This window comes from Aethina tumida, chromosome 5 (genome assembly GCF_024364675.1).
Source record: "Aethina tumida isolate Nest 87 chromosome 5, icAetTumi1.1, whole genome shotgun sequence".
In the NCBI taxonomy this organism is placed as follows: Eukaryota; Metazoa; Arthropoda; class Insecta; order Coleoptera; family Nitidulidae; genus Aethina; species Aethina tumida.
The window spans coordinates 27,632,424-27,655,908 of record NC_065439.1 but is presented as its reverse complement, the minus strand read 5'-3'; the positions used below and the strand labels follow the sequence as shown (position 1 = coordinate 27,655,908).

General features: G+C 31.1%; 1 protein-coding gene across 1 annotated transcript in view; it reads left to right on the top strand.

The window, feature by feature from the left end:
• LOC109597174 (uncharacterized) overlaps window positions 1-23,485 on the top strand; it is a 43,147-nt gene that overhangs the window by 13,724 nt on the left and 5,938 nt on the right. The window contains exons 3-7 of the mRNA XM_020012812.2: window positions 14,357-14,567; window positions 16,799-16,956; window positions 18,300-18,585; window positions 19,883-20,433; window positions 20,494-23,084. Coding sequence (XP_019868371.2) covers window positions 14,357-14,567; window positions 16,799-16,956; window positions 18,300-18,585; window positions 19,883-20,433; window positions 20,494-23,084 — 3,797 coding nt within the window. The remainder of the gene's footprint in view (window positions 1-14,356; window positions 14,568-16,798; window positions 16,957-18,299; window positions 18,586-19,882; window positions 20,434-20,493; window positions 23,085-23,485) is intronic.

Here is a 23,485-nt window from a genome sequence, read left to right as displayed (position 1 = left end):
ATCAAGAAAAATAAAAAAATATTTATAGTATATTTAATATCATCTTCGTGAGTAATAGCCATTTATTATTCACATTTATTTATCTATTTCAATTAACTTAAAAGGTGCTCAATTTAATACAATGTCCCTCCCTTAAAATACTTAAATTGTTAAATTGGGCGAATGCGCCCGTATCAGCGCTCTTCCGAACCGTCGCTCGAATGCATCCCCCAACTTTCCGATTCCGCCCCTGCAACCGACAGCTCCGCGCGCCCTTTCCGTTTCGCCGTCTCCCTCCGACGCACCGGCCGCTAGAACTTCCCGCCGCTGGGGCACGTCCTGTCGTAGTCCGTCGTCTCCAAACACCTGATATATCGGAGCAGTTTGTGTTCAATCGCGTCCGCGAGCTCCTCAGTCTCACACTAGCGATGAACGTGCACAAACGGTGTCCCAATGAGCGGGATATTTAGCACCATCAGAAGGGCTGCGGGTTCCGGTTACGGCAACGCGGAGGCACAAGGCAACGCTGGTGAGTGAACGAGGGGGTGGCACGGTCTGCGATCTTTTGTTGTCTCAAAAGTGGGTCGGTTAGGTTAGGTTTTCTGTTGTTGTATAATATCGTAATTGTGGGTGATCAATATTTTTGGTTTTTTTCGGGGGTTCGATTTGTTTTATGGTTTCGTTCGTTGTTTGTCTGGTGATAAGGTTTCGTTGATAATGGCGTGTAATTAGCAAATGTTTGTTTACTAGTTTGGTATTCATAGGCAAACTAATTATTTCAATATGAAAAACAGAAACTTAAAATGAATGGTAAACAGATCTTTAATAGTTCATTGTTGTACAACATTATTTCAATTAACACAAATTAACATAAATCACTATGTATATAAACAAAATTTTTTTTAAATAAATTATTAATTTTCAATATTTAGTAAAAAATGTATCCCTAAAATGTTGACGTATAAATTTCTTTAATTTCTAATATTTTAAATCTTCTTATTTAATATTTTATTCCAAATTACATAAAATTTTAATATATTATTAATTAATCATAACTACAACTAAAATAAAATGAAAAAAAAAATCTTAATACTATTTTTTTTTTAATTTTAAATATTAGTATCTTTATTTTTCAAGATTAAACAAAATTTTCATTAAAATCAAAAACTACAGGAAATATTTTTTCATAATATTTATAATGATATATAAAATTATATATAATATAATATAATAATATTACATTTAACAAATATAGAGTATATTTTTCTAACAAAAAATATATTTTTTTATAATTATATAAATTTTTAAATCTCAACATAAAAAAATTAGAAAATTAATTAAATATTATATAATAATAAAATGAGATAAATGTTAAAATTATATTTAATATTGTCTCCATGAGTAATGGCCATTATTGTCCACATACATATACCTATAATTTCAGTAAAAGTTAAAAAAATAATTATTGATTTATTTACAATTGAAACTACTTTTTAAAATTAGAACATAAACATGTTAGAAATAAATTATATAAATACTCAAATTATTTTAATTTGTTTTTTAAATATTATATTTACTTAAAAATTGTGGAATAATCTATAATTCTAAATTATTTTTGAATTATTTACTGCTGTAAAGTTTATATTATCAATTCCAGTAAGTTGAATATCATTAATTATATGGTAATTAAAACGAAAAGTTTTTAGAAAGATAAAGAATTGTAGTTAAAATATATTTAATATCATATTCATGAGTAATAGCCATTATTACCCATATACATATATCTATAATTTCAGTAAAATTTTAAAAAATAATAATTAATTTATCGACAATTGAAACTAATTGTATAATTAAAACATTAATATGTTAATAGATTATATATACACTCAAATAATTTTAATTTGTTTTTTAAATATTATATTTACTTAAAATCTGTGGATTATTGTTTAATTCTAAACTATTTTGAATTATTTACCCCTGTAATGTTTATGTTATGCATTAAATTGAATTTCATTAATTAAATTAATTAATTAAAACGAAAAGTTTTTAAAGAATAAAGAATTGTAGTTAAAATATATTTAATATCATATTCGTGAGTAATAGACATTATTATCTATATACATATATCTATAATTTCAGTAAAATTTAAAAAAATAATAATTACTTTATTGACAATTGAAACTAATTTTAAAATTAGAACCTTAACATGTTGTCATAAGTTTATATATACACTTAAATAATTTTAATTTGTTTTTTAAATATTATATTTACTTAAAAGTTGTGAATTATTGTTTAATTCTAAACTATTCTTGAATTATTTACCCCTGTAATGTTTATGTTATGCAATAAATTGAATTCCATTAATCAAATTAATTAATTAAAACGAAAAGTTTTTAAAAAATAAAGAATTGTAGTTAAAATATATTTAATATCATCTTCATGAGTAATAACCATTATTATCCACACATATTACCTTTTATCATTATTCTTGTCTACTAATATTATTTATATAATTTTTTTATTAATTTAAAAAATTAAATATCCTAATTATTAATACCAAATATTCTATTGTAATTTGATTAAAAAAAATTTAATTTTAACAATAAATCAAATTGTTATACATATTCTTGGATGGATTAAAAATTAATATCATGACTAATACGATAAAATTAATAATGACCGAAAGCAATGACAAGTGAATTGTGATATAATAGCCTCAACAGCGACATTTTCTTTTGTTGGAGGCCAAACAAAAATGTTAGTTGATCGAGATAGACGAGCAGGAACCAGAAATGGCACTATTCCAAGAGTTCTGGACAGTCATCGATGTCCCGAACAAGATTCTAGACAAACTTTGCACTTTGTATTATAGTTGCCGTCGCTTTTGAATGGACATAAAATGTATGTCATAAATTTGATACGATGTAGTAATAGTCTAACCTTTTGCGGGCCAGATCTGGCCAAAGCAAAAAGATAAACCTTTGAGGAATTTATTTTATCGATGGATTTAATCTTAGCAACGATTGTCTAATTTACTTCTAACCCAAGAATAAAATAACAGCTTCACAGTGCCAATTAATGTGACCTAACGATATCAAGGCTGATTTAGATATATTTATTATGTGATCAGAGAAGGATAATTGATGGACAAAAGTTATTCTAGGTCATATTCATCTTCTTACGTTACTTCTACTAACATTCTTCGAATGAACTAACAACGTCATGATTAAAACATTAAAACAAATATTGATTGTACATTAAATTTCTAATAATAATAATAATAATACGGTACGGGTATCAAATATCTAATTGCAACGACAGACATAACGTACAATCAAATTGACCAGATATAATCTGAAACTACAATCATTATGATGGCGATATGATTTTTATTTAACGTCCATAAAGCCGAGGCAATAAATCTAATAAAGCCGAAGCCATAAAATTCTAGGTGATGTTTTTCAATTATATCAATGTGTGGATTGCGTCTCTTGAATACGCCATTCACGAGAAGAGTGGACGAGAAAATATTTATTTAAAATTGTATCAACAAATGAATTCGTTGAAATGTCACCGAGAAAATACACATTAAAACCTTTTTTTTTCAAATTTCAATTAAAACTTTTAAATTCAACTAACGACCAACTGTAGAATCCGAGTCATTTTCTCTGGGGAAATTATCCGACGTTTCCGATACATATTCATGTCTGCATAAAATCTAATCCGCCAGTATTTTGGGAATTGGCTGCAGGATTCCGTTTCCATCTATATATTCAATTTCACATGAATTATGTATGGTTATGTAACATTCAATAAACTCCTTCCCTTTTAATAAATCGACTCCGGAGGCATTGAGCCCAACCAAAAAAAAGCCCATTGTTGGTTGCAACGTTGACACGTTCCTTTATTCCGTAACCCTTTGCCCTTTTGACGTTTGCGTAGGACATCAACCAAATTGACCTGCACTTCCACCGGAGTTTCCCAGTTAAAAGTTTTAATAAGCCAAAACAGTGACGTGTAAAGGTGGGACTAAAATAAACTTACATCCGCCATACAAAACAGTTGCACGGAGGCTGGAGAACTTTTGATGTTGTACGTGGTTTTGGCCAATTTAGCTACATTCTGCGTTCATTCCCGTCAACCGAAACCGCATTGTGTATTACTCTCCGTTTTGATAACAGGACGTGGGGCTTATTGTGTTACGTTGGAATTTCAATCTGGCATTCCTGCCGTATGACAATGTAAACATGGTTTAATTTGTGGTTTTGGATCATTAGATTGGTTATCAAGAGAGATACATATATTTTGATGACCTTTTCAGGTTTTTCAGTATTAGTTTTTTTAATCAATACTATAAAAATTTAATAGTCATTGATCTTAATTATTATTAAGAATGCATTGTGTTCTTACTAATTAAGTAAAGTATTAAACAATAAACTTTTTTCACGTCTTGTTATAATTATTAATCATATATATATACACGGTGATTCAGCTAACTTATAATTATATATAATAGTTATATTTATTAATTTTGTCAGATTGGTGGTTCTACTAAAATCTCTGTAAAACCATCAATTTTAATGCTGGAAAGTCCATTTTTGGCATACATGTTAAGCAAGGTTCATTTTATAAGGAGCCATAACTAATACTACCAAATATTATACAGGGTGTTTGTTATTTATAGGTAATTTTGTGCATCTTAAAGCATATAAAACAGACAATAATCTGTAAACCTCTGTAAAACCACCAATTTTAATTCTGGAAAGTCCATTTATGTCATACATCTTAACCAAGGACCATTCTGTAACGAGCCATAACAATTACTCCCAAATCTTATACAGGGTGTTTGTTATTTACGAATATTTTAATGCATCTTAAAACATACAAAACAGATCTTATTGTTTTCAATGGAACTCTGTATATGTTTTAGCATAACTAAAAGTTTCACGTGGCATATAGTTTTACTGAATAATCTATCTTTTAACACATTAATCATAATTATTCTAACCCAAAGAGTTTTGATACTGAAATAAATTAATTTTGAAATTGTATTCTATAAAAAAATGAGTAATGAGTTGAATTTTCTGAGAACCATGTAAGTCAGGATATAATTTAAAAAATTAATATATTATCTTATATGAGACAATTAAGAATCCTTTTAGTCGAATCAAGGGTATAAAAGAATAAAGGAAACATTTTTATTTTTGTCATTTAAAGTCTTAAATTTTTTGTTTCCCATAATATAGAATTACGAGATTCTGTTAAATTAAATTATAATTATACATCCAGTTTATGCCCTCAGTCATAATTATTTTTAATACTACCCCAGGTACAACAAAACATATTTTTAATTGCCGAAACTGTACGAAAATATAATTAAAAAATTACTAATTACACCTTAAAAATGGTGAAAAACCGAAGCAAATAAAATTGAAAATAATTTTTTTAACGAGCTTAGTTTGCAAAATAATTTTTTTCCAAAACAAAAAGTAATTATCACAATTTTCCATCTACTAAGAAATATATTTTTCCCGGCACTCCAGTTAAATGTTGTGTTAAAAATCGGAGTACTTCTTAGAAAGAAAGGTCATACCCTCAATTATTTCGTTTCCAAACCCAAAAACATATTAAAACTCTCCAAAACTTTTATAATTAAAGTATAACGTAATTAACACAACCTTACACAATTTTAGCATTAAACTTAATTCGGATTTTTATTTAGGGCTTTAAACTAAATGCTACGTTCCACCCACACAACATGGTCTAAAGCTAAACAAACTCAGTTTGAAGTTCAAGGGTAATCGGGTTCATCAAATCCCACTTATTAAAGTCTATTGGAAGTTGAACAAGTTTTTTATCATAAAGGTCAAAACTTGTTAATTGTATAATGTACTGTTATTAAAACATTATAAAAATATAAGTGACATTGAAGTCCTGTTATTAAAGCCGAAGCTTTCCTCTAATTATGGATTTTGCATAATGAGTTCCTCCTTTGTGAATTTTATTTAAGTTTTAATTAGAACTAATTGTACAGCTTCTCATAACTTACTTACAAAATATTTTTTCCATCAGACGAACATTATCGTGTCAAAATTTTGTTATATAAATCACTTGGAAAGTACAAAAAAGTTTCTAATACCCATAAGCAGTATAATTAAACTAAAAGTTGCACTTCTATAATGTTCAGTCTCCTCTAATTATAAGTACCTCCATTAACATGAGAAGCGTTCGTTTAATTATGAAATTTACATAATAAAATGGTCTCATCAGGAATTTTATTAGCAGTTTAAATAAATCATTTCGTGACCACTTATAAAGTTATACACACAAGTCTGATTATAATCGTGCAAGTACTGTTTAAACCAATTATATGTTTTGTTTTATCATGACTCCTTTAAATCAAATACTATTAATAACGTAATTTTGTACACGATTTATATTAAAACAGTATATAATTCACTATTTAAAAGTAAAAAAAGGCAAATTGAAATTGCACTGACGAATACCTTTCAATTAGACAGACTAATTACTTTGTTGGGTTTTAAAACCGACACAGTTGCAATTCATCACCATTTAAAACATTTACCAGCCAACTCATATATACTTTGAAATTTTCTGGCACTTTCACTTTATGAAGTAGTTTGGAATTAAATTAAATTTTCCATTCCTGCTTTAAAGTACGACAAAGAATGACATTCCCTTCCTACATTCAATAAAAATTTAAAGCAACTTTATAAAATTAAAGTCACTGTATAAGATTGCAATGATAAAACCCACAATTTTATTTTTAAACCCACATGAGTCTGTCTGACGCCAATTATTAAGATTATGACATTGTGTTCGGGAAAACGCTGGTTCGACTTGTTTTTCATTAGTAAAATTGAGGTTTTCTCTTTTGAAACGTTGAATTTCCAAAGAGACTATTTTGTTGCCGTTCCTTTTGAAATCATACGTTTACCGAAACAAGGTAGCTCCGGCTCATCGGATATTCCACTTCGGTGCCCGGATTAAATCCATTCGTTTCGCCTTTAAAGTTTAATGTGCACTTGAAAAAAGTTGATAATCTCTTAATGTATGGTAGGCGATTGCACTAAATGTTGCCATTTAACAATTGAACTTCGCCTAATCGCCCATTAACATGACACACCTTGACATTATCATCAAATTAACATAAAAATACTAAATTTAGATGTGGAATTGAGCTAATACAAATTGCATTGGCGCCGTGCCTCCATTTGGAAGAGTTTCAAATGCATAATAGTGGAAAATCAATGCTTCGTCTTAATATTGATCAAATTCAAATCCAAATTTATTCGTGATACTGAGGTCCATATTTAAATTCACCCACAGTGATTAATATTGAGAATAATATTGTTTCCAAGTTGTTTTGGACTACATCAATAAACCATTAAATCAATTAAAGTTCAATTTAAATGTTCATGCTTTTATAATGGAAAAAGGGAAGGCACGTTTAATTTTTACTCTCCAAATAAATTTGTTTGTAAAAAACCTATTAAAGTTAAATTTAATAGGACCTCCATTTTAATATTTGTTTTGTGTTTTCATTTCTATTTAGAAACGTGTAAAATATATTTATAAATTTTCCGTATTTCAAAACTAATTTATATTTTTAAATTAAAAATGCAGTTGAATGCTCACACGTTATTGTTGATTTATAAATGAATATACAGGGTGATTCACCCAATTTATGCATGAAAAATTTGTGGAGAACTGAAAAAGGTATCGATTTTAAATTTTTATAGCAATTATAACTTGATTTTGTACTACTTTTCTAATTTACAATATTTTGACCAAAATTCCGGAAATATCTTCAATACTTTTTTCAATGGAACACTCTGTATATTAAATTCTATATGTACTTACAAATAAAATGACTGTACCATATCTTATACCTACCCCAACCTAAACCTTTTGACGGATTAACTAAAATGTCTGTAAAGCACCCAATTTTGATCCTGGAAAGTTCATTTTTTGCATACACGTTAAACAAGTACCATTCTATAAATAGTCACTATTAGTGCTCCCAAATATTATACAGGGTGTTCGTTATTTACACTTAATTTTGGGCATTTCAAAACTCTAATATCTTTGTATTTCTGATCTTCATAAATTTGTATTAAATAAGTTAAGTGAATCATATCATATAACAAAAAAGGAAGGTAAATAAGTTAAAAAAATATTTTACTGAATCTCAAAAGAATACATTTCATAATACAAATGTCTTTCAAGTGTTTTCTAGACTATATAATTAAAATACATAATTATGAACATTATTTTATTTAAAGAAAATGTTAATTTGAGTTATTAATTAATATTTATGATTAATTGTTCACGTTAAATAATCTTTAAGTGTGTATTCTACGCCATAAAATGAGAAAACTTTGTAGCTTCAGATTACACTTATTTATTACCCTTAAATTCGTGGCCCAGATTCAGTAAGACTCGAAACAATAAATATAGCGACTAATTAGGTTGACTTTATTCTGTCTAATTCGTTTCAGGCCTAAACCCCTTTTAAAATAATACCTCGTAATTCTAAATTTAACAAATAAAGTGAACAATGGGTATTATTTCCATTTCCATTTAATCGTCAGAAAATAACCTTGTTTGAAGTTCAAAGGTATCTTAGCAAATTCGTGTTGTCTGCCGTTTTCAGTTTGTGGTTGATTGGAATTTTATAATAATGTATTCCGAAGAAGTAAGTGCAGGTGCTCGAGTCGAGTATTTCCATTATTAAAACGTGATGTTCGATGCCACGAATCAATATTCGTGCACACACTTACTAAAAGTGGTACGAAAAGCTTTAAAAATCAACCCTCCTCCACCTTTGTAACTCTTGTGCAGACATACGAACTATTAAACCTTTATGGGGTCACAACACCATTACGTTAAGGGCAACATCCATTGTGTAATATCGCATTACATGCAGCAGACGCTCAGTTTCATATTAATCGAGTTAATGAAGCGACGTTCAAAACCTTTAATCAAATCAAAGCACCGTTGTATCATTAAATAGTGGCTGTATTGAATCTCCGTCTATAAATACCTTCCATGCCAACGAACAATGAGACTTGCAACGTCGAGTTGGAGTCCACATTTTGATTGCACAACGTGCACTTTAAAATTCCCCTCCCAGTCCACGTTGAATATTATGAGCTGGTGCGTAATCTTTGATGTTAAATCCTCCTGTTTTGCTCTGCATTATGTTCGTTAATCCATTAGATTAAGCGAAACGCTTCGGCATGACTGGAATTAGTGAGCCGGCACGGGGTGTTTAATTTCCTTTGAGGCAAAGGAAAACACTTCCATATTTGTCTAGTGGATAAATATCCACTTACATTTAGATTCCTAACTGGTTTTGGCAAATTTAAATTAGTGTGATGAACACGTTATTTATAACTATATAATTAAAAATAAAATAAATTAAAAGTTGTGTTTTTACCGAAGGTAAATTTTTCTTTGTAATAAATTTTATAAAATATGTTACTAAATATTAAAATATTCTTTATGACATCATAAACAGGAGTCTTTACTTTGTTAATTTGTTTTTTAGCTTTTATAAACAAGGCACTTTAATTCGCGATAAAAAATCATTAAAAAACTATTATTTTTAATTCTACCATTTTGATTTATTTTTTATTGAAATTATACAATAAATTGTAAATTAACCATAAATTATTAAAAATGTTTGCAACTTAAATAAGCCACACTGTTGTACCGATTGGAAAGTCTTTGATCATACTGAATTTTGAAAGAGACATCATGTATGACAGAGACAGTAAAAGATTCCTCCTACGAAGCAAATTTGCAGACTTTTACTGTCTCTGTCGTGCATGATGTCTTAAAATTCTTAAGGAACAAATGGTTTTCGAAAGGTATATGTATATATGGTCCATTTAAGATATGAACACTTCTATAGTTTTTTTATTTATTACAAGATTTTAAAAAATTAAAAAACAAAATTGTCTACAATGTTATCTTTTACAGATAAAGTCATTTTTTATATATCAAATATAGGTTTTATATTGAATTTACCATCGTTCACAATAAGTATTTATCAAAATACATAAATAAAACATTTCAAATTAATAAATCATCTTTTTCTAATGAAATTCTTATCAATTAAATTATGGTATATAAATCTAGGAATAAAATTTAAATATCAGATACTGACTAAACCAATAAGAAGAATTCACATGTGTCATAGTTTGATCAGAAGATACAAATTCATTATATAAAAGTTATATTATCTTGAGATATTTTTTATTGAAACCGTGTTATAAATAAAAAAGTTAAGGAGGTGTCCATTTAAATAGACTACACTGTATATGAATACTATTTAAATATATATATTTACTAAATTAAATATTAAGAATTATCACTCTAAATGGACTCTTACAAAATTGACATTTGTCTGTTATATTCTCATATTTAATATCATTTATATTACTTACCTACCTACGTTCCTTTTATATTATATTTCACATATAGTATAAAGTCATAAACTCGTAAATATAGTGTGAATTTATTACTTTATCCTTATTTTGAATAATTTCTATTTTTCCTTGCTCAAAATATACCGACAATTAAAATTGAATAAAGGGTTTATAACTTACCATTTATACTTGTTATAATTCATATTAATTTTATTTGTACATGTAAACTATTTCAAAGGCTTTTGACTTTTTGAACTGTATTGTATAACTAATTATACTTGAAAATAAATTAAAATTACATTAAAATTCTCAACATTAAAAACATCAACTAAACTGCAATATTATATTACGATACAATAGTCTTTTTTAAGACAGTATTTGTAGGTCAATCAATACAAGTAGATATTTAATTAAATATGATTAAAATAAATACGTTACGAATATTAAATGATTTTTATTTTGAATATTTGATTACCTCGAGATTCAAATTACAGATAATTATCATACGACAATTCAAAGAACTTAAATTTTATTAAATATTAAATGAAAAAATAGTTTTTTATTAATATTAATCAGTGAGTATAATCCCTTTTCATAAATCGAATTATTTTCAACAGAAGTTGAAAAATAAACATTTTGTGGATTGATAATGAGCCCCTCAAAGTTTTCATTAATTAACACCGGTGCGACTGAGACAAGACAATATTTTCCAGTTTTCTTTCATTTAAGCCTCCAATAATGAAATTCATTAGTGCCTAAATAAGCCGAAATACGATTACCGTTTTATTAATTGTGCTAAATATAGCATTTAGTTAAACAAGGCAATGCTCCCGAAGTTAATTAACCCATCAACGAGAAAATACCTCACTCCGGGAAAATGACAGACGAAATTAAAAAAGTGAAGTTTTATTCGTAATTGCGTCGTTCGTAAGGAGTTATTTCAATATTAAATTCGACGTTGTTCTTTTTCCGTTGTCTGCATTAATGCATTTAGCAGGGAATAATGGGGTGTTTCATCCTTCCCCCCGGGAACGAAAATGAAACAAAAACCGTTTAGAATTTTCTTTATGCAGATTATGTTATAATTTCCATAGGAACAATAAAACGCCAGTACACCTAAATTAAATTAACCCACTTAATTTAAATTGAAATAAGAAAGAAAAACAAGGGGAGGTTTAAAATAAATTGACCCATCGGTGTGTAAATGTGCCCACACACGTTTTCGTCGGTTTAAACGTGAAAGAAATTACAAATGTACACGGTTTGTTCATTTGAGTTCCCTTTCACAAATGTTGCACTTTATTCCATAGTTGCCTCGGTTTCGTTTTTGGATGGGTGTTCATCAATTCCCATTATTCTGTGCCTGTACTTACAAGTATGTAGGAGAAACTATTGTATGCCGTAAACTAATGTTTCAGCCTAAAAGTCCTACTTGTTTTTGTCAATAAAAGTTTTTATTAAAAGTGGGAAAATCTTTCTTCACAGTCAAAATTCTTATTTCAAAGGACACTTATATAAAATCCATGATAAAATTGTTTATCATAGGTTTCCGATTGACTTCAAATTTTAATCGTTTTCTATTTCAATAGGTACTTAATTGTATACCAATTTGCATTTTTATAATATATTATCCTTATTTTTAATTGAAACCATGATTTTCCATGGTCACGAGGTTGTTCACTGTTGATGGCTGTCAAATAAATACTAATTAATGTACCGTCTTGAAACTTGTGACCTAAGCTTTTTAAGACTGTCACTTTTCACCAAAGTAATTTAACACCCACACATCCACTCCAGTGCTTCCGGGACTGCCACGTAAATGAAATTTTCAACGTTTACCGAAAGACTTGAAGTTATGCTTAATTTTTATCACATTTCAAAGTTCAGTGAATAAACGGAAAAAGCCAATTTCCCAACCGTAATAAAAGATATAAAATTAAATAATCTTTCATTTTTCACTATTATCACATTCCCGGAGCTCTATTTAATCCTCAAATAAAATTACAATTTTATTCCTCACCTGTCTGCTTTATAGTTTAATTTGCTTATTTTAAATGTACCATTTGTCTTTTGTCAACGTTTTCATCACCAATTTATACGTATATAAATATAAAACGTATTCGAATCAATTTGGAGGAAGTTTGACAAGTAAGCTTCGACAATGATTAACGAGCTTCAGAAGTTGTGCCATTACTGTAAAAAAACACCAGTAAATAAACGAAACTGAAAATTATATCTCCCCATATAAATCAAACGTCCCAAGATAATTTTGAAATTTAAAATTCCGCGGAGGAAGAAATAAATCGAGAAATTAATTTCGCCTAATGCGTCGAGTAATTGCACTGGGGTAGATAGCTGTGTGGACTCTAATTAACGCATCAGCGGCTTAATATATCACTTCCGGCAAAAATTGTATAAACGGACCAAATTAAAAAATATAAACTTTTCATTCGCCGTAACATTCCGGGGATTTATTGTGGCTTTTAACTATATTGCCACTTTTGTTCTATTGCTTTCCTTGGCTTTATTTGATTTTAAAACATTTATAGGTTCAGCCTGAGGCTCAGCTTTAAAACGGATAAAAAACGTTTCCCCCCGGTTTTGTTGTTGTCATAATATTTTCAATTTCCTGAAAAAACACCGTTGTTTATATTATTCTGTTGGAGGCAATGTCAGTTTAATTGTAGTTTAAAAACTTGGATAATTAATGGAATCATAAATTTATCAAAGTAATTAGTTTGAACGACAGGTTTACCGAAGGATTATTACATTGTGTTGATCCAGGGTCTCTTTCTGTAAACCGCTTTCGAACTTAAATGTTTCAGGTCCAGATTTGTGTACCATTAATCTTATGGACGAAGAGATCTGCTGATAATCCATCCAAACAAAGGATTTTATATTAAAAATTCAACATGGCCAACTCACATTTACTAATGAACTTTCTGTGCAAAATTGGGCGGGAGTATCAGCAATAATCCGTTGTTTTACAAATCCACCAGGATTTAATATTTGAGGTATTTGTGAAAGTCCTTTGAAACTCCGTAATTCAATTAAAATACTTCAACGTAACTTAGTGATGAAACACCGAGTCTAACTGGAAATGCAAAGGATAATTTTTTATTGAATTACCCACCATGAATAATTCAATAATAACTTGATCATTTATGTTTTATTCAAATTGCAAAACTGGATGATCCTCGAAATGGATGCGTCTGTTGTTTGCATAAATTGATTTACACCGTCACTGTAATTCTCGACTTTTTCCCACGTCAACGTCTACGGCACCAAATAAACGAAACCCAATAAAAAGCACGGGACGTAAAGGAGGAAATGCGATATAGGGAAGTAGCGTTATTGCATCCGTTTCAATAGATTCGATTTAATTTGAGAACCTTGCGAGCTAAAGGCGGATTTGAGTGGTTCAGTACGTAAATGGATGACTTAATTAAAAAAGCTTTCAGCCAAACAGCATTTTTGGGGAGCTAAATACTCGTTGATGTGCACCCAATGGTGAAATATGTTTCATAAATCTTCACCGCTGTAGACACTCCATAGTGCATGAAATATACAATGGATGAAAAGCTTTTACTCGCCCCGAATTCTAAAGGCCCGTTAAAAATTCAAGCCAGCAGTACGTTAAGAACGTCTCTGTTTAGTTAGCGAGAGTATGTACAAAAATGAAATAGTAAATAACGTCAGCCATAAATTTTAGGTATGTTAACAGGTTTTTGCTCACATTAAAATAGTCGGGTGAAAACGAAAACAGCTGCGGGCACCAACAAAACGAATCAATCAACTTTATATTCGCCGGTAACGGCGGTTTCGTACATTCCCCATTGTTATTTAAAAATCCACAATCACGAACGCGAGCGATGACAGAAAGGGAACGAGAAGTTGATTTGGATCTTTGTGTATTTCAGTTGCGTCGGGTGGCGAAGACATGAGGTTCACAATACAACCAGGACCGGGGGAATCGGGTTTCTCGCAGTGGGCGGCCGCGATGAAAATGGTGGCCCAACTACCCGGGGGAATACCCCCCGAATTCAGGAGGCGACTGTGGTTGACGCTCGCCGAACGGCATCTCGACGCTCAGGGGGTGGACTGGACCAAAGTCGAGAGGAACTGTTTCAGGTGAGGTGGGACTTGTGTTAATTGACATGCTGGGTCACGAATTTCGTGGGAATACTTTAATATCAACTTGGAATAAACAGATTTAATCTTGCTTCCCTTAAAATAATTTTATTCAACAAAATATATCATTATAATTAATTAATTAACAAATTTCTGCCAAACATATTGAGTTCTTAGAACTGAAAAAACTTTAAACCTTTTCAGAAATAATCACATAAAGAAATATCTGGATTACAAGGTGGATGAGGTGAAGCTTTAGTTTAATATTTTAAAGCTTCCTTTGAGCCTCTAATTTTACATGTAGTGCTACACTAACACGAATTTCATAGAAATTGTTAGACATAACTAATTAAAGCAATGTATGTCATGTATTCCGGGCCAAACCCGAAATTATTCATTCACTTTGCTCCGTTTGAAACTTTAATTGAAAATTTAAAATTCAATATCGGAACTCTGTATTAACTTGCACGTAATTTGTTTACAAGGGTTGAATTTTAAAAAGGGATTGATTTTTAAAGGTTAAATACAATTAGCATTTGTCCTTTATACTTAATAAAAGTTTTCAAATTAAATCCTGTCTGTCCTACTTGTTCAGTCTTTAAATTAAATATGTGCCTCTCTAATTAATTTTACACTAATATCAACCAACCTATAATCAAGCAAATTATTTTAACTCTTAACTACCATTATAAATTTACTGCTACCATGTAGAAATTTATGGTTTCATCAAATATTGATTTTGTCTGTTTAATCTAATAAATTTGCTAGGGACAATGTGTTTTACAAAGTTCGTAGAAATGTCGCTGATATTTCGACATGTTTTCAGTAATCCGACCGTACTGATAATAAACTTTGTGATTTTCCTTGTCTTACTGAGTAAAGAATTACTGCCATTAACAAATTAAATATTCTAAGATTGTTTTCCATTGATTTATTCACATGTGAAATTTCTAGTATTTCAAATCAAAAGCAACAAAATCCACTGAAAGCTTTCACTTGTAGTTGACAGTAACCATTATCTCCTTTTCAAGTATAACTTTAGACGTCTTATGGATTGTTCTATTGGTTGCATTAAGGGGAATACTGTTGGAAAAAAACTTCTTGTTTGATACAGACTGAAAAGAAAACAAGGCAAAAAATGCAATCGATATCCACCACACACCAACTTCTTGTCAGATCGAGACGTTGTAAAAACATTTATTTGCAAACAGAAGCTCCCTAACATTTAATTCGGCAAATTATATTAGGTCTGCAAATGCAAAACCGGACAAGTTAGGCATTTTTGGAATTTCAGACATTTCAACCATTCTATTCGTGCTCCAATAGTCGGTCGAAAAAAGTAATTTGCTTTTCCCCACATTTTTTATATTTGTATATTGTCTATACATATTAATTGATAACTTTTTAGTGCTTTGCTTTGCTGCAAATTTGCTTTACTAAGGGATAAACTGATAAATGCATATCTGAATTGGCCAAGTTCATGAAAAACTTCCTCAAGAAGTCAATGAGGATGGATTTCTGCTTCTTCATGACAATACAAGATCACATGTGCCATTAGAGACTCAAGCGAAGCTTCAGAATATGTTTCCATACATCTACTATTTATTTTTGTTAACCTCCAATTTTTTACCTAATAATCTGTTTAATTCTAAAAAGGTCAAAACAGAGGTTGACCATTTTTTCAGTTACAGAATTCTAATGAATATCCAATTTGACATAATTATATTAAAAGGGTTATCAATTTATCTAAACATATGGAACCTCAGTAATGTAGTCGCGGATGTGCAGAAACTTCGTTAAACTTTCCCCATACAAATAACTGAACATTCCCACAGGAGAAACTTTAACCGCCAAGTTTGTAAATTGTAATCTAAAATCGATCGTTGTGTATTCGACGTTAATTACCTGGCATGTATTTTACTCATTTCGATATCCCTTGCATATCCGCCTAATCTAAATTGAGGCTTTCGATTTGATAGATTATAATTATCAAATTATTATTGATTTTGGTTTACCTACACGTTTTCATGACGATTTCATCGGCGAATAATTGAATTCGATGCATTCAATGTGGTTTAATCAACTTTAAAGTGAATACTAGCTGCGAATTAGTTTAGAAATTTAACTTTATCACCTCTTTTGATACGTTTACAACTTTGTCTGATTTATTAGACGCAGAACATGACTTAAGGTTATTTATTTTTATATCAAACATTATTTGTTATGTACAGTGAATGGTCCCATCCAGCCGATTCTGAATTGGGGGTCCAAATAGTCAAGGATCTCCACAGAACAGGTTGCAGCCTGTTCTGCGGAGAAGACGGCCAAGAAAACCAAGCCTTGCTCAAGAGAGTCCTTTTGGCCTACGCCAGGTGGAATAAAGCAGTCGGTAAGTAAGTATTTTTAGTTCATAATTTTGCATACATTACGCCGCCCATAAAAAAATGGATTAATATAAAAGTGTGCAATTTAAAGTGGCAACACCATGGTGTAACGAAGTTGCCCTAGAAAATTTATTCAAGGTAAGTTCTTAGTTTGTCGACGGGGAAAATCGATTTAAATATACGGAGGAATGACTTCAGCCAGTTTTGATTGCTTTCTACTTCAAATTACGAACTGATACTCTCAATGAACTCCAACGAAAACAAACTAAATTTTAACGAGTCAAAATTATTGATACAAATATTTTAGTGGAAAATATGCTTTCGAAATTATCTTATTTAAGTTAAGATGGGGATGAATATTATTGTTATCTATTAACTTATTTGTTAAATTCATTGCACTATACTAGTACATATTATATACTAGTATATACTAGAATATCATAATATATATATATATATATATATATATATATATATATATTAGTATATACTAGTATATTAAAATGAAATACCTAAATTAGAAATCTTATCCAATAATTATTCAACGTAAATTATTATTTCATTTATTTTCTAATTTATCTAAATATTTGTAGTATAACAAATAGGGAAGAATTTTATTGTTCTCTTTTAACTTATTTGTTAAATACATTGCACTATACTAGTACATACTATATACTAGTCTATACTAGAATATCACAATACAACAAATTTACATGTACTTACATGTACCCACCGAATTAAACATTTCTCAGTCAATTTATGTTTGTTAAAATATATATAAAGTTTGTAACTGAGAGAACATAAAAAAATGAACTTGTGTGACAACAATTATTTGAATTTTCTTGATTAAATAGGTTTTCAAAAGACTCGCAGTGTATATTTATGTGCTTGAAAATAAATCCTATTTATAGTAGTAATACTTAAAAACATACAAATAACGGATATTTGTCAGTTTTATCAGCATAAAATGGACTAGTCGTTTTGATTTATTCCAGATTCCCATAGCATATCAAATTTCCACCACGTTACGTGGCCCATTTCCGTCAATGTGGATGCAGGTGAAATCGACGTATGAAACTTTTCATTTTTTTGTTATCTATCCGATTTTCCATCAATTTTCCCATATTTCCTGCCTGTCTATTTGTACCAGTGAAATCTAAAACGTCGCGTGTCTTTTACGAGGAAATACAGTCACATTCAATTCTCTCGTTCCTCATCCCCGTGATAACGTTACGTCGAACAAACCGTAACTAATGGAAGACGTTACAATGGAAGCTGACGTACGATATGAGCCGTTCAAAATTAAATTTATTTGTCCCCCGACTAAAAGGAGTTTGTTTGATTCCAGGATATTGCCAGGGATTCAACATGTTGGCGGCCCTCATCCTGCAGGTCACCGAAAAATGTGAGACTGAAGCGTTGAAGCTGATGATTTACCTAATCGAGGGGGTGTTACCGGAGTCGTATTTCGCCGACAGTTTGCGGGGACTGTCCGTCGACATGGCCGTGTTCCGGGAGCTGCTCAGATCCAAACTGCCCCGGCTCTCGCGGCACCTGGACACGCTGCAGACCGCCGCCAAGGACGGGAACACCAGCTACGAACCGCCCTTAACCAACGTCTTCACCATGCAATGGTAAGTCCGTTAAAAAAATGCATGTTCGCGTGTTTTCACATTATCTTTATGGGTTGTTTTTTTCTACGTGCGCCAATAAAATATGTACGTGTGCTACTCTCCTTCTGGATGGCATGTTGGTTTTGCGTGACTACGACGTGCATTCTTCACACTTCACACAGGGGTGTAAGAATGCCCGGAGAAATATTACCGAATGTATGAATCAAATTTGGTATAAATAGGTCACTGAGTTGAATACACAATGAGATACGACCGAAATAGCTTTACTAAGGGAAACATAACAAAGGGGAGTATATTTCTCCGTACTCAAATTAAACAAGAAAACGAGAATTGTAAAGTGGTTAAAATTGTGAATCTGTTAGTCGAAAGTAATCGAAAATAAAGTAAGTTACTGCAAATCAATACCTCCCAGGAATGTCACTTTTATTTGGTAATTTCCTACGAAATCCTATTGGAACTTCACAATTTCCTGCATGCAGTTCCTGTCCCAGTGTAAAATAAAATTTCTTTTTCAACGTTATAACGTTTCTTTTCCTTTCAATAATACTTTTATTCTTCGTGAATAAAGTACGAGGAAATTAATTTTAAAATGTCATAATTGTACCTTGACTTATATTTATTATACGACAACATGAACAAATATTACTTCAATTTCATGGGCAAATAAAGACAAGAAAAGTTAAGAAAATCCTGAAGAATATTACAACAAAGTGTGTGCGATATATTTACATTTAGGGGAGACATCACAATAGTCCAATATAAATTCTAGAGGAAATATGAAACTTTTAGATGTCACACATATTATGTTTTCTTGTCCTGAAAAGTAACCGAATAGAAATGGCTTTATTACATTCCATTTTTCTGACAATTTATCTAAATATTGTAGAATAATCATAAACACATAATACAACAAATAGGGAAGTATTTATTTGTTAAATATAGAGTACTGTACAATTAGTATATACTAATTTATAATATACTAGTTTATGATCTAGTATATATTAAATGATAATAAAATAGGGAAGAATTTCTTTGTTCTTTATTAATTTATTTGTTAAATACATACTCTGTACTAGTATATACTATGTATTAGTATATACTAGTATATTAATAGTATTAATAATATATACTAGTATATTAAAATTAAATACCTAAATTAGTTTAAAATTCATCATGGAATGAGATATACAAATACATTCAAATCATCATCGAAAAGATAAAATATTATAATGATAATTATGGAAATAAATTTACTGAATAGCTCGTCCCACACTAGATACATATCAATATTTTTTAGGTTTCTGACTTTGTTCTGCAACTGTCTGCCGCAACCCACAGTCCTGCGAGTGTGGGACCTGATCCTCCTCGAAGGCAACGAAATTCTGCTTCGCACAGCGCTCGCAATCTGGCAAACATTGGCCGATCGCATAATGGGCGTCCGAAGTGCCGACGAGTTCTACTGCATCATGGGAGTCCTGACGCGAGAACTGCTAGAATCCGGCCTTCTGGACGCCAATTCCTTAATCAAAGCGGTCGTAAACATCGGTCCTTTAACGGAATTGAACAGTCTGAGGGACCACTACATGTACAACATTAACCCCTGGGGCGGACTACAACAGGCGGTGGTCGAGAAGCAGCTGAAGCTGTATCCGAGGGAAAGGCTGGCGTTAGATATAAGTGCACTCAAGAAGCAATACACGAAATTAAAACAGAGGCAAAGGCAGGCCCATATCATTTTCAGCGCTGCGATATCTAGACAACCGACTACCGCCGCCCCCGTGGCCATGAACCACCTTCTCATTGGTAAAAGTGCTTTGGTGCCTGCCAAACGTTTGGGTCCCCCAAAAGGTATGCTGAGATTTCGTGTTGTTCACAAATTCAATGTTTAATCAACCACAAAACTTACAGGTACAATTCCGCCAGCTCGTCAATTAACCCCGACGACACTGCACTGGAAAGACACTCGAAAAAACGACGACTCCAGCGACTCCAGTGATACAGAACTATGTGATGATGATGCCAGCGATCATTCCGATATAGAAGAATCAGGTCAATTCGATGACAATCTTAGTAATAGTGATACTAATCTTATGAATACAGACAATACAAGTGCTAAAATTAGTGCCAGTAAAATAGAAGAACCCCAAAGCCAAATTACAGTAGAAGAAGCCACTTCTAGCAGCACTGTTATACCCATCAAAGTCGAGGCCGTCGACTCAGACGATGATAACATCGAGTTTGAGAAATTTCTTGCTGATCGAGTCAAATGCCTTAAACAACATAGCTTGCCGGAAGAAGATGAAGTATCTTCAGAAGAGGAGAAGTCCCGATCTGGAAGAAGAAACAGCGAAAGAGCACTGCAAATAATTCAAGAAAATTCGCTTATTCTCACAAGGATTCTTCAGTATCAGTCTCGACTATCACCATCACCCCCACTTATAGATGATACCCCCCTAAGTAGAACCGAGCCACCAGACTTTTTAGATTTGTCATTTAATAAAATCCCTGAGGAGCCACAGGAATTTGAGTACGACATAAAATCTAGTTTATCGGAGCCAGAAATCAAAACGTCTATATCACCAATTTCACCTCAATACGGTAATCAATATTCAAGCATATTGGAAAAAAGCAAAAGTCTTGATGAAAGATATCACAGTTTGATTTTAAATCAGTCTCACTCAAAGAAAAGTGACGATAGTGATGTAATTATTGAAGAGAAACTAATACAGTTTAGTCCCAGCAAAGCTTCTACTATGGTCCTTAATACAGAAAAGTCAATAGATAAGCCTCAAGTAACTCCTGTTGTACCTCCGTACAGTGAAAATTCTATTACTGAACCACTGAACATCTCAGCTACTACATATTTCAGTCCTGATGAAGACCCACCTAAATTTACTAAAAATGATGACTTTCTCGCCTCCTCATCATCTAATGACTTAAAAGAAATGTCTCAAGAAGCGACGAAGTCGAATTATGTAGATTTTGATTTCAAAGTATCACCCCGTGAAAATTCACAGAGCTATACATTAAACAAAGATAATAAGACGATAAATGAAAACATGGAAACAACCGCATGCGATCTGCTTAAATTTAGTATATCAGATGATTTCCTTGTATCCTCAACTTCTGGTGACATAGAAGGGATGACATTAGATAACATTAAATCCCCTAAGGTAGATTTCTATAAATCAACCCTTGAAAATTCACGCAGCAACACAGATTTACCAGCATTTAACCGAGAGGATATTTCCAATGAAATCACTTCACCCAGAATTGAGCCTTTAAATGATTTACCAGTTGAATCAAATATTACTTCGCCAATATCTGCGCTAATAAACTTAAACAATTCAAATGAATATTTGACACCTAAACAAACTTCTGAAAAATCATCTACAAGATCTGAACTGTTAAAATTTGACATAAGCTCACTGAGTTACAAGCCTGAATTTTTTAAGCAAAATACTGAAGACAAAAGTCCTACACCGGAATACAAATTCGATAAATCTTCAGATTCAACGACTGATATGGGCATTCCTAAATTAGATTTTAACTTATCAAGTTTTAGTAAACTATCTAAGGATTCGTTAAGTCCTAATGAAGTCAAGGACAATGAAACATCTCCTAGGACATATGAATTCAAGCAGTTTAACTTTGCAGATAGTTTTAAAACTAATGACAATATACCAGATGATAGACTTATCGAGGAAATTGCATCCAAAGAATCTATTGAAGGTTCTAAATCTGTTAAGATTCTGGAGACTGCATCACCAGAAATAAAAGTACAAAACGACACATTTATGGCAGAAAATAATTCATTAAGTACAATTTCTTTGCGTGATAACCCCGATGCAAAATTAATAGAAGAAATTAAACAAGAAACTCAAATCACAGACTCCACACCGACTCTAAGCATAGAAGAAATTAAGTTGAAGTATTCAAAGCAAAAAACTGAAGACACATCTTTTTATGAAAAAAGCTTTTCTGATGATCAAAAAGAGACATTTTCAAGATTCTCCAATCTCAACTACAAAAAACTATATAAGGTTGAATCACCAATAACAGAACTTGAAGAAAATCCTGAGTCAGAGTCAAAAATTCAAGATAACATCATTTATGAGGCGAAGACTTTTGATGTTTCGAAATACGGAATTGCCAATAAATCTCCTTTAAATACAAAGTCAATATTGGATGAAATTAAATCTGCTGATACCGAATCCTCTTTGGAGCTTGGTCTGAGATCCGATGAAGATTTAGCGAAAACCTGTTACAATTATTTGAAATCACCTGTAAGTGAATTTTACCCTCAAATAAGCCACAGGACTGATACAAATGATTTTTCTCCAATAGATGCGACTGAAAGTTTAAGCAGTTCTGGATTTGAGTGCAGACCCATGAAGTCACCCACTTCTGATTTCTCGATAGAAAATCAAAATTTAAAGTCGCCCAATAAAGTATTTAATCCATTCCCCGTACCATTAAGCTCAAGACAAAGTAAAGAGGTACCGTTAAAGTTAGGTTTATATAAAAAGTGACATATTATTAATCTTTTATAAGATAAGTGCTTAACAAAAAGACTGCACTGGTATTAAAAGTATTTTTAAACCTTTTACTTTTATTTAAAGATCTTTAATATTTTCGGAGATTCTTCTACAATATGGTTCAAGTGTTTTAATATTTTAACTCGTCTTATTCTTCTATATTTACTTAGAGAGAAATGTTTAAAATTCAGTGACTTGTGACATATACTACTTATATTAATTCAGTTTGAAATGTATGTAATATATAGGCAGGATTGTTCAAATATTGGAATATTTTGGGAAAATTTAAACAACTTTTTTTATAAAAATCTTGTTGATAATATGCGCTGTGCCATGTCCATTCAATTTGTAGAAAATAATAT